Source organism: Echiichthys vipera (assembly GCF_963691815.1).
Source record: "Echiichthys vipera genome assembly, chromosome: 19".
Lineage (NCBI taxonomy): Eukaryota > Metazoa > Chordata > Actinopteri > Perciformes > Trachinidae > Echiichthys > Echiichthys vipera.
In genome coordinates, this window is record NC_139844.1 from 12,365,164 (window position 1) to 12,378,805 (window position 13,642).

The window sequence follows — 13,642 nt, forward strand, 5'->3', positions numbered from 1 at the left end:
TGGCTGTCAGAAGACACTACACACCTATAAACTAAAAGTACGCTAGTTGAATTATGTGTGCAGGGGGCTGTTTAATCCTTTTTTGTGGAGGTTCAATCAGCACCATTAAACATCACACAGAGGTTACGCAACAGAACCGCAATGAAGGAACGGCCAACTTCGGGCTTTGTTTATTCAACCCCAATGTGTGATTTCACATAGCAGCCGGCATTCTCTAAGCAAAGGAGGCATCGACTTCTAACGCATATGAGCCAATCCGCCATTTATCAACCGCTCCAACACAACACGACCCACAAACCTCCACCTTTATACATTATAGTAGCACAATTGTCAGTAGAGAGGAGGACAGAGAAGTACTGAATGCATGTGTGTGTCTGAGAGAGAGGGAGAGAAGGTGGACTATTGCTCACAATGTTTCGGTAAGTTATTAATAACTTTGAAGACTGGGAACACTTGCTTTGTCACTTTTTGACCCTCCTCTGGACCAACACACGCTCCACTACTGTCGTTCCACCCTGCCGGCTGCCTCTTTCACACAGCCCTGCAATGAACAGGGAGTGTGAAAGGGGCTCCAGACTTCTAGCTACAGTACCTGTGAAGCTCATCGGCTCATAATGGGCAAGTGTCGATCTTGGCAAAAAATTAAATAAACTTAAATGTATTCATCTTTTTCAATTTATTAATCCAATGGGTCCAAGTTGTGTAAATATAATTAATTATATCATAGGGAGTTAATGATACCTACTGCTGTACTGAAAAAAATCCATGTAATATAATAATGAATGATTAAAGGCTTAGTCGTTCCCACTGGTTTACCTTCATACTTTCATACTCTATCACTGTGAAACAAGTATTAAATTCTATTCAATGTTCAAAGTTTTTAAAGTTCTCTAAAATGACTTTTAATCTAACCAAACCCTACAGAAGCCCTGAGCTTTGCACTGGAGGGTTTTCAATAATCTCACTTATAATATCTGAGGTGTTGGGAGCTCTTGGCGTACATTGGAGCGACCTAGCAACCTATTAAAGTCAAGGCAGCCTGCCAAAGCAGCCTGCTGCGATGCCAGTTTACTAAACCTGCGTCCCCAGATTCAGATTTAATCCTCCTCTAATGAACTGTACTATTTTCAGTATCCTTTAGCAGCACTTGTTCATATGTACTACATGCTATTAAAGATAATTAATCTATTTGTCAAGTGAAGTACAATGTTGTTAAAGGTTAAAAGTATTACCCCCCTATCAGTGTTTGTACCAAGCCTCTCTACAGTAGCTTATCCCCTAAGAGAGTCATTTAGGTTTGTTTAGGTATCTGAACGGCGGCCCACTGTGTTTCTCTGCCTCTCACTCTGTAGACCCTGAAGCAAAAACCACCATGAAAGGGCTGATTGTTTTCTGAGGCCTTATGAGTTTCATTACAGGTGAGATGCAGCCTCTCTCATTTCAGGCCCCCTTCTATAGTGCTTGTTGTTGTTGCACCAAACACAGTCCATCGGAAAAGTTCCCTGAATCAAAGCCGTCCATTTTTACTCCCACGGGCCAGCGTGCCCTTTATTTTTGTGTCGGCCACTAAAAGGGAAAAGTCTGATCGTAATTTCAACCTTGGCTGGAGCTTATCTTCAGAAAAGGGCTCGGCCCGAGTGCCAGCATGCTGATTCAAACTTCACCCAGGCAACTTAACACCTCACCTGGTGACGGGGTGGGGAATTTGGCAGTTATGCATTCAAAAAGGGGTCCGGCACAGAGATCGTCCCACTTACACCACACACACACACACACACACACACACACACACACACACACACAAACACACACACACACACACACACACACACACACACACACACACACACACACACACACACACACACACACACACACACACACACAAGAATATGAATTCTGACATGGAAAATTGCTCTGCCTCTCTGAAGGCCATAAAGGGCCTCTGGTCGTTGAGGTTTTTCCTCAGAAGCTCAGTGGAAAATGAAAAACTCCTCCTGCAGCACAAGTAATTATTCCAGATCTATAACTGGTTTTTCACTTTGTGCCTCAGTTGCACAGTTAGAAATGAGTTGAAAAAAATCTTGAAATTAGGGATCTGAAAACTTGAAAAAAGTGTTTCCAGTGGGGAGTTTTTGGCTGTTGCAGTTTTGCCAGAAAGTAACAGCAGACTCCCTCCACCTCCTCGCTCCAGCCTTCTCAGTCTGTTCCTTGAGTCAGAGACAGGATGCTGGTCATGCAGCACACCCTCCTTATACAGTATCACTCCTCCTTACCAGTTAAACAATGGGACCACTTTGTTAGAAACCAGCTCTCATCGCGCTCTTGTGTGCTGTGGCATATTGCGACAGACTGAGAGATATGAAGATATGAGAGATAGAAAACACTCTCATTTAGCAAAGTGTAATGGAAAAATCTCTTCCTATTACTAGGAACTACCCAAAATGAAATCTGTGGATATTGCTTTAATTTGGTTGTAAATATGTTTGCTCACTAGATAAGCCTAATGTAGCCTTTGATAGTAATTCAAAGTCTCCAGTCTTTGATATCTGCAATATTCATTATTGGTATGAGTGCCAGTTAGAGCTTGTATGATTGATCAGTTAGTCGATTGACAGGAAATTAATCTGCAGCTATTTTGTTGTATACTTGTTGTAATTGTAGCTTGTCAGTTTTGAGGATTTACTCTTCCTCCTGGTCATGTATAATAGAAAATAGAAGAACCTTTCTCATCTTTTTCTGTCATTTTATAGAGTCCCCCTCCACTCAAAAATGTGTATTTCTTCTATTTATGGCCTCTAAAATGTCTTACTTTGACCATAGTGACTTGTATCAGAGCAAAGTTTGTCACTAGAGAGGTGTTTTCATATTGCTCTCCTGAAGGAATAGATGTCTGTGCACTTCTCTGAAACCTGAGATTCTGAGATTTAGACGTATTTTGGGCAAGCTTTAGTTGTTGCGTCACTAATCCATAAACCAATCAATGTCTAATATGTGAAACCCTATTCAAAGGGGGAATGCCTTTTTACACAACAAACCCTGAAACCTCCACAGCAGAGCGCACTGCCAGCACGAAGAGAAACTAATAAATGATAGAAATTAAAAAAGAATCAAACAGACATAGCAGGATGGTCAAAGTGGTGGCCAGATTTATGTGTACCGTTGCCAAAGAACTGTGAGCGTTGTAGCGGGCTAACTTCTGCATAAACTTCTGTATAAACCCACCTGCATCACTGGACTCACTGAGGTGAGGTTCTGCGACGAACGAGCAGCAGAGTAGTATGATGCATTAAGAGGTGTCTTTTGTGCCCTGCTGCTTGAGAGAAATTAAGGATTTCACATGTGTATTTGTAAGTCATTAGGAAAGTTCTAAAGCTGGTGAGTGTGTTGTATGTTTTCACTGTAACTACTGACAACAATCACCATTTTCTCATTTGAACAAGTTAACTGACCACAGCAAACATTTGAATGTCTGTTACTCTCATTTTATTTATATGGTTGCAGCCTTGGTACCAATCTTAAGAGATATACTATTAGTTTTATATATATATATATTTATATATATATATATATATATATACATATATATATATATATATATATATATATAAAATTAGATATTAAAGAGTCTCAGTGACAGTGGTGACGGTCCATGTGACTATCTCTCTGTCCAGACAACGACCATGTAGTGTTTTAGAGTGTACTTTTATTTTCCCTGGCAGAAGTTGACTGTTTGTATCGTTACGGTTGCCAAGTCCAGACCCAGGCCAAGGAATGTGTAATACTATAAGGGTTGCCCACCAGATTAATCTGGTACCTGAGTATGTCACCTTAAAGTGGGCCTTGTCAGCGTCCGTAAACCTTTCAAAGGCCTTTTCATAACTCCTCGCTCTGCTGAAAGAGAACCATCAGTGATTCATTTATTTATTTTGAAAGGACCTCATTGATTTTTTTTTAGGTGTGATCACTTGTGTTGATTACTACAGTTACACCATCATCTCATAGACTGTTATCTTTGTTTTCGGGTGATGTGGAAAACTCACACAACTTTGCCCTAGTGTGACGAAAGTCGAGTGACTATTTTGGTAATTGATTCATTGATAATAAAAGTAAAAAAGAAAAAAATGGGAAAAGGTTGCAGCTTCTCAAATGTAAGGATTTACTGATACTCTTCGTCATATATCATATTAATACTGACTCACTTAAGACTTTTTGCGTTTAAGACTTTTATACTTTTGGACAAGTAATTAATGAATTCATCGAATAAAATAAATGGGCAGATTAATTGAGAATGTATGTAATAATTTGTCTGCCTATGTCATTCCTTTACTCTGTGCAGGTGGTGAAAACCATCGGTCTACGGGAGGTCTGGTACTTCGGACTTCAGTATATGGATGGCAAAGGTTACTACACTTGGCTAAAGTTGGACAAAAAGGTAAGATTAATCTCTGATAATCTCCCTGATAATCCTTCTTTTTATCTTTTAAATGCTCAAATGATTAAGATTATTGGCTCATTAAGGTTGTAGGAAAAACATTTCTTGTGTTTAGAAAACTTTAGTCATGAATCATTGGAATTGTAAATACTGTCAGTTACACTGTATAAAAGACTGTTGATTAGACCACACAATGCTATGCTGGTATACTGCCATATAATTTGATGTCTACCACAGTCATACCTACATGGTCATTTCACTCAATGTCTCTCCCTCTCCCTATGGAGTGAAACATATTAACAATAGAAAAAGAATGCATTATTCAGAGCTCCAGTGTTTGCTTTTCAGTCAATCAGTAGCCACCATATTACATGTATATACACAATGCTGAATTGTGGTTCCACTTCAGCTAATTTTGTCCGCGGGGGGGTCAGAGCACCACATGTAATCGGCTGGAGTTGGATTATTTGACAAGAGAGTGAACTCTTATTGAACCAGAGCTGCTTTGGTTCTTCTCTGTTGTCCCTAAGTAAACATAGGTTACTGAACCTTCACTAACTGTTACCCCTGAAGCCGCTCCCAATCTAACTTATCTGTTATACAAAAAGAGAATCAACCAGAGGAATGAAGCTGTGTCTGCAAAAAATCAGAATTCCAGATGTTCAGGATTGTTTTGGTATCACAGCTTTATAATCTCCCAACCCCTGCAGGTTTTTAGACCAGTTAGTTCTGCATTAACAATCAATCAATGTCAGTTTACAGGTCTTGGGGAGTGCTGCTTCATTAGTGGGGAAGTCAAGTTGAATTGTGGGTAATGTAAGGTATGTTAGTTTGACAGTGTTGGTGGAGTACTTTTAAAATATACTACTACACTCACACTAAAGACTGTTGCAGTTAATAGATTATGACTATTTCTATCTAATTCGATGGATGACTTCCTGACTGAAATGTAAAAAAAAAAATGTAGTAAACCGTGCTAATCTGTCTAGAGAAAGTTCAAAAGTTGTAGATTTGCACTTTATAATCATAAACAAGGCTCACTGAGCGACAGAAAGGGTTATGCTCGCCTCAGTCAGCAGCAGTAAACTGTAAACTGTGTGCTGACGCTGCGCTGCAGCTCATCAGCACAATGCCTCGCTCAAACTGGAATATTCCCGGCCCCATTCTCTCCATCAAGACCGCTTGGTTCCTGTTTTGAAATTAGAGGAAGAGGCACATTGTGTAAACATGTACTGTACTTTAACTCTGAGTTATTGAAGTGTATTTCCATTATTTTAAAAGAGAATGGTAGATCCCCTTTCAGTAAAGGCTGTGCACCAAGGAAACTGCAGAACTCTAAGATGTTTCCTGAATTATCAAACAGTGACACTTTCTGATTTTTACTCTTTTGTATGAAATAACATGTTTAAACGTTTAAAAGAGACATTCTAGTTGATCCTTCCTGACCGCCAGAGGCAAAGGTATTGAGCGTTAGGCACTGCCTCTGGTGGTCATCCAGGATTCTTAGAGTTTCTACTATTAATAACTGTAAATTGATTTACAACCTTCAAGATTCTTACTTGATCCTATCTTGGCTCTCAAAAATATATCAGCAAATATGCACCTGTAAAATTAAGCGTTTTTTTTACACTTTGTTTTTTAGTATGGATTAAAAAAACAATAAGGTGTTAAGTTGGGAGCTTAAGAGGTGCTGGTAGGAAGATCTTGTTACCTTTGGACAGGCTCCCTGTGTCCGTCGTTTCTAGTCTTTATGCTAAGCTAAGCTTATATTTTTTGTCTCATCGAACTCATGGTGAGAAAGTGAGTATGCATATTTCCCAAAATGTCCAACTATCCCTTAAATGCTCACACAATACTGTTCGTTTACTCAATGTTGTAACTTTCCTCTCCAGGTGTCGTCCCAGGACGTGAAGAAGGAGAACCCGCTGCAGTTCAAGTTTCGGGCCAAGTTCTTCCCAGAAGATGTGTCTGAGGAGCTGATCCAGGACATCACCCAGAAGCTTTTCTTCCTGCAGGTGAAGGAGGGTATCCTGAGCGACGAGGTTTACTGTCCACCAGAGACGGCCGTGCTGCTCGCCTCTTACTCTGTTCAGGCCAAGTTTGGAGACTACAACAAAGAACTCAACCAGCCTGGCTACCTGCTTTCAGAACGCCTGCTGCCACACAGGTGAGATGTGCCAATAGATTTAGAACAGGGAATTAAGCTCGGTGTGCTAATACTTAGATCAAAAAGCAAGACGTCATACAGTGATCAGTCTCAGAACCCATCAGCTGTTTGTCTGGTGACGATTTAGCCTCTAGGAGAACCAAAGAGTGTGTAGTCAGCAGATATCTTGGCAAAGACTTCCTACGGTCCGATTAGCAACCTGAGCTGTGAGAATGGAGTTGGAGTTGAGAGATGTTGTCTCTATAAACATTCATATGCATATAAATATTAACAGAAAGCTAACAAAAATCATCGTCTGATGATAGCGGATGGGTTTCTGTGATTGCATTTCAGCCAAGACGTTGTGCCTCTTTTGCTCTCCACATGGACTGTTTACCCGCATGCATGCTCAAACGTGATTGGTCAATACTACTCTGGCTACAAACAGAAACCAGAACGCTTCCTCTACTCAAATCTTGTCCTGTTGCTGACAGATTCTGCATTAATAAGCAAAAGTCGCTTTATAGAGATTATATAGTCATACTCTTGGCTAATTATACTGAAGCTATTAGGGTTTGGTGCTGGTCAGAAATCATTTTGTTGCATAAGGTCAGCAGTATTACGTTCCCACATTTCTAGACAATGAGTCAAAAACATTTAAACCATTTGTGTGGGTGTTGGTGTGCCATCTATTCAGGTTACCTCCCTTTGTCGGTGTATAATGTTGCCAAATCAGCTTTCAAGGCATGCATATATACAAGTGTGAGTATCTCACTGAACTGAGGCATTGAAGAGACAGATCAAAGATTTATTACATCATTAATTATAGCACAGTCCACGAAGCAGAGCACCGTGAACAGTGTGCCAAGACTGTGGCTGTGTTCTTTTGGTATTTTCATGGTTGAAAGCAGACAGTGATTGAATTAATGACAATAGGTGGGTGATTGGTGCAAAGCATGTACAAATGTATCGGTCATCGCCTCGTGCAATGAAAAGTGTGACAAAACCACAGCTCAAACATGCCGTCAAGTACATAATGATGTCTCTTGCCCTGTTCTAACAATTGAAAGTCAGGAGGTCGTTGTGTGTTTCCATTTGAACTTTGTCTGCTCCATATACCCTGAGGTTGTCACAATCTCCAGCATTGCTGTTGATTTGAGCTGCACAAAATAAATATACTTTAAGAATCCGATAATAATATGAACCACGCCAGATTTATTACTGTAATCAATGTAAATGTTTATGTGGGAATATATAATGAAAGTAAAACATGATTGGTTTGTGGAATGTCTGCATCAATGTTGACTTTGCTGATATTTGCTGCTTTCTTCTCATCCCTTTCTGTAGAGTCATGGAGCAGCACAAGCTATCCAGAGAGCAGTGGGAGGAGAGGATTCAGGTGTGGCACGAGGAACACCATGGGATGTTAAAGTGAGTTCGTGTTTTTGTATACTGTAGTCTCACTCACTCTCACTCGAGTTAATAAGAAAACATTTAAAAAATACCTTAATGTTCTCTGTCTATTCTTGCAGGGAGGACGCTATGCTGGAGTATCTGAAGATCGCCCAGGATCTGGAAATGTATGGAGTCAACTACTTTGACATCAAGAACAAGAAGGGAACAGAGCTGTGGCTGGGAGTGGACGCACTGGGACTCAACATTTATGAGAAGGACGACAAGTAAGCACTTAATTTTGACACAGCCCTGCTGTTAGTCTGTTCTGTCTGTTTCTGCCTGCTGCTACAGTAGCTGCAGCCCTGTGACACAGAGCTAAACTGGCTGGGCCAGGTCCATGTCTGGACTAATCACTATTCCTGTTTTTCTGCAGACAGTATGGCAGGAATAACAATTAATCAAATGAATGCAGTCTTTGGCAGGTGTATCTCCAACTCAGCAGTTTGCTTTTATATCTCTTTTTTGTTTAAAACCAACTTTTTTTAGTTTAACAGACTTTGCTGCATAAAATCGTCTGTATAAGGATAAGAACAAAATATGCCCCATATTTTGTTCATGCCTCTGCTTATTGAGGTATAATAACTACTTGCTACATGCTGCTGAATGCTAAAATAAACTATCACCTGAAGCACAAAGAACAAATTTGTGTGGCTTTTTATAGTTAATTGATTTACGTAGAATCCCTGCTACATTTGCAGACTTAATTTTCAATTTTTCTCTTGGTTTTATTTCCCTCTAACTTAGTACAGACTTGTGCAGGTCCATGCCTAGTTGTTGTTATTATTATTAATCACTACCCATTCCTCCTGTTTACCCACAGACAATCCCTTCAGTATTTGTTATGATGATTCTTTGGTTGGCATTGTGGGAAACCTATTTTTTGAGACACATGGAAGGGTGTTGCCAGCATCCAGCCTGGTCTTGGTTGTGATTTTTTTGGAGGTAATCACACTCTATTTGGTGAAATTACTTCTGAGATCTCCTGTGGCTAGCAGCCTTGTCTGTGGGGATACTGGAGTGACGTGTTAAAGGAGCACTTCATCCCAGTTGCCTTTCAGCCACTGACCTTGTGATGGAAATCTTTTGTGTAGCTACCAGATTGTAGCTCTTCACATATTAAACTGGGTGCACTGTGTAAGCTTTCATGCCAGCATCTACTGAAAGCAGTGTGGTCTACTTTGTCTCCCTTAGTGAAAGAAATGAATAGAGAAAGTTGGTGACGTATAAGGACAAAGTTTAGCATGTCAGGCCTCTAATTGAACCTTCACTGGATAATTATTTGTCTTTTAGCAGCTCAAGAAGTCTTAATGATTTAAATACTGTAACTGCTATTGTTCTAAGTTCACCCGGTCTCTCATTAGGCCTTATTGTATCTTAACTGTGTCACAAAACTTCCAACAAGAGCGAGGAACACATTGTTAAAGAACGTACCGGGTTCGTTGTGTCCTTGTGTGAGTCTGTCTCTTTATGTGCTTCCTGGGATCAGCAAAGAAATGCCTCTCCTCCACGGTGCCCTCTGCTGTAACCATGGCTACGGCAACTGGTTTTTCAAGCTGTGCGGCACTTAAGAATGTGAGGCAAACCTACAACAGTGTCTCTCCAATGAGGGCAGCTGGCCCACAATGCAGCAGTGCAGCCAAGGCTTTGCCGAGCACAGTCTGGTGCTGCTTTAACTCCTTTGTCTCTCCGCTAACAGCCATAGCCTGCTCATTTTATACATACATATATATGTATGTATATAAAAACCTCTAATGAATGAATCTTAAATGGCAAATATTCATATATTTCACCTTCACAAATGTAATGATTGGCTGATTTTATTTCTTTTGTGCGTTAGTTATATATATTCAATATATTCAGCAATTTTAAGACTTTATGGTGGTTTTTAGGACATTGCTTCAGACATTTTTAGACCAACAGGAAATAATCTGTACATTAATCAATAAATGAAATTAGTTTTAATTTTTAAACACAATTAATTTACTTATATTAAATCAGTTGTAGGACTTTGATTCTTTCAAAGGAATCATATCGTGATGAAATCATATATTGAGATATCGTGATACACGGCGTAACCGTCTAAATTGATAATTACAAGCACATACTTACTCAGATTATCATTTGAAGATTGCAGTATTTATTTTACATAACACTGTTTGTGTGCATCCATGCAAATATAGTCAGTGTACACTGTATCTGGGGAAAAAATCTCTATAATTTCACTTGTTTTTTTAATTTTGCACTAAAGTTCTTAATAAAATTTGAAAATAAACTCTTGATTTTTCAAGTATTTAATTCACACGAAAGTATACAAAAATAGGCTTTGCAGTGTGGTTATTTGATAAAGACTTTTTATGTATGAAATTACCAGACAACATGCTATATTGTGATATATTGTTATCGTGATATTAAATGACCTATAAAGATACCTATTACCTATCTACCTAGACTGGAACAGTACCTGAACCTGAAAAATACATTTTTATTACTTGTGTTTTATGACATACTGGTTCCATCAACCATTGTTATCAAAGATTTATATTGCTAACCAGTATATTCTCATACATTAATAATATTTTCCACAGAAGGCAAGAGACTTACTAAAGAAATCCAGCTTAATTTTCCCCAACTGCAGTGTCTTTCCTTTTCTAGATCACTATAATAATATTTCCTACAAACAGTCCATTGTTAAAGCACAACTCAAAATAAACCAAAGGACTCTGATAGAAATATTCAATCGCTAAGATAACTTCCACATTGTTTTCTCAATTCCATAAGCATGTGTCAGGGTCGGTTATCAAATGAAATTCCAATCCAGTCAGTACAGTTTCAGAGCAGAGTTTCACTGCGAGGAGCATGGCTGCCTTTCGAGATTACAACATTATCGGCTTGTCAGTGTTTGCAGTGCTACTCTGTATTGTGCTGAATAAAGTTTGGCTTCCGCTCAGTTCCCCCATACTGGAACAAATCCAGCCTGAGAGAGGTTTATTCCAGCACGACAGTATATAGCAGTGGGTTGAAATGAATGACTTGTCTGAAATGGTTCGGTGGTTTGATTCTGTCTACATAACACTTCAACTATAATAAGATCTGCAACTAAGGATTATTTTATCTGACGAGTATTTTCTTGATAAATCGATTCCTATTTTAGTTTTTGAAATGTTAAAAACTGTCTTTTGAGAAGCTGAAAGAATTGACATTTTTGCTTGAAAAAAACAGTCAAACAACAGTCCTGAGGTTGAAAGCCAGTGCATGAATCAAGGTAAACTGTGGTCTAACATTTGAAATATTTCTTAGGTGGAAAAATGAAATACAGATAACTTTATCTGTTTAAGGATCAGCACCAATACCTATAATTTTGGTTTTATCCTCATTTAATTTGAATTAGCTGTTGCACATCCAAACTCTAATATTTCAAGGGCCTTCTGTTAAATGGGCACTCGTGATTATGTACATGTTGTGAGTCATATGCATAGTGACGGACATTTACATTGTGCCATTGCAATTAATGTCAGGGTTATATCATGTTTTTCTTAAACTATATATTTTTGGTTAAAATACATCAAAATAAGATAACATGTGGTTTGCCTGTTACCTCATACAGTATTTCTATCGCAGTATAACGTCCGTGTTCATGTGGTCACTTCCTCAGATTGACCCCAAAGATTGGCTTCCCCTGGAGTGAGATCAGAAACATTTCCTTCAATGATAAGAAGTTCATCATCAAGCCCATCGACAAAAAATCTCCAGTGAGTAATAGTTCAACAGCATCAGCCAGCGTTTGGGTTTCACACATGCTGACATTTCTAATCCTGGAATACTTCTTTTTTGTAAATATCTCTTCTTCTTTACAGTCACTTTGAGTTTCTTATTTCCCTTTAGATAAAATTAAGCTTTCAAAACCAATTGAGTTGAAGTGTGTGTTTATGATTAAGCTAAAAAATATTATACATATCCTCAGTCGGATCTAGCACACAGAATAGCCACTAAGGCATTGCAATTAGTGTAGGACCCTAAACACTCACACAGAAGTGTTCGGTACCTTATCTGTGTAGCTCAGGTTATTCTCATTAAGTGGAGCAGTCACTGTTGTAGTATTTGTAGCAGTAATCAGTATTAAAAGTTTCCCTGCACCTTCTCAGAGCCACTACTGGAGTCTTTGTCCTTTTTATCAGCAAAGCACAATGAACAGGCAGCTAAACACTTTATTGAGCCTGGTGTTTGTTCACGTCTCCTCTCTGTCTTTCTTATTCCTCCTGTCTGTTTCAGGACTTTGTGTTTTATGCACCGAGACTGCGCATAAACAAGCGCATCCTGCAGCTGTGCATGGGCAACCATGAGCTGTACATGCGTCGCCGCAAGCCAGACACGATCGAGGTGCAGCAGATGAAGGCCCAGGCCCGAGAGGAGAAGCAACAGAAACAGCTGGAGAGGTACGCAGACGCCTTGAAACATGTTTATGTGATATGTTGATGTGTGTATTTCACTTACAAAATCAGTAACACTATCCAAAATGTAGCTCACCAGCTAGCTAGCACTTTCTGTTTTCTTTGGCTAAAACATATGAATGTTTTGACTGGGCTGGGCATTAATTCAATATTATTGATCATAGAATTACAGCTTATATTTTATATTTGACTATGGAATTGTTCTAAATTCTTCTATTGTCAAATACATGATTAGTTTAAGTTTTTGTTTCACACAAGCACAACAGTGGAACATAATTAATTGCTTTGATTGTCAGATGATTTTTCTTTCTTTCTGTCTGTCTGTGAAGCTGTGATATTTATTACAATCCTTAAGTAAAACAGCCAGCCCTTTACTTTGAATATAAAATACCAAACAACCTCTCAAAATGTGTATTATTTGAACTAACAAGAGTTTAGTCCTAGACTGTTTTCTTCAATATTCTATTAATAATTGGGTCTAAAAAGTCAGAAAATAGTGAAAACTTCCTGTCAGACTTTCCCACAGTCTTTCTCAAAATCTTTTCAGTTTATAATCATACAAAACAGGAAGAAAACAAGAAATCCTGACATTTAAGAAGAATAAGCTGAATCCTACAATTGCTTGGCATTTTTGCTTATGAAATTACTTAAATAATTAATCAATTATCAAAATGGTTGATTTTCTGTCACTTGACTAATAGATTAATCGACTAATTTATCCAGCTCTATGAGAGTTTACAGCTTGTATATTCTCACTCTTTTGATAATGAGTGTATTTGAACTTCTTTATATGGTGAATAAAAAACTTAATAGAGGCTGCACATCCTCTTATACATACAGTACACTGTAACATTTTAAGATAACTTACATTTCTTTAAATACGTGGCTTCATGATACTATCAACACCATGAGCTCCATTAAGTAGATCAGGACCAGCAGAATATGAATGAGCCCTCTGACTCTGCTCTCTGCTGTCTAAACCAGCTTTTCCAATGGCAAATACGATTTACAGCCACTTTCAAACGTAGTTCAACATGTAAAGTGAAACCTCCATTCATTGGGCATCAACGCAGCATTCATTTTCAAATATGGGAAATGTGCTTCCTGAATTGGCTGAACTATTAGTGAATGGATGTTGACCCTGGTCTCTGCTACAGC

At 38.7% G+C, this 13,642-nt stretch overlaps 1 protein-coding gene across 1 annotated transcript in view; it reads left to right on the top strand.

Moving 5' to 3' along the window:
* The window catches only part of ezrb (ezrin b), a 34,887-nt gene that overhangs the window by 13,061 nt on the left and 8,184 nt on the right, over window positions 1–13,642 (top strand). Inside the window, exons 4-9 of the mRNA XM_083933798.1 lie at window positions 4,340–4,435; window positions 6,328–6,602; window positions 7,929–8,012; window positions 8,114–8,260; window positions 11,689–11,785; window positions 12,306–12,469. Coding sequence (XP_083789924.1) covers window positions 4,340–4,435; window positions 6,328–6,602; window positions 7,929–8,012; window positions 8,114–8,260; window positions 11,689–11,785; window positions 12,306–12,469 — 863 coding nt within the window. The remainder of the gene's footprint in view (window positions 1–4,339; window positions 4,436–6,327; window positions 6,603–7,928; window positions 8,013–8,113; window positions 8,261–11,688; window positions 11,786–12,305; window positions 12,470–13,642) is intronic.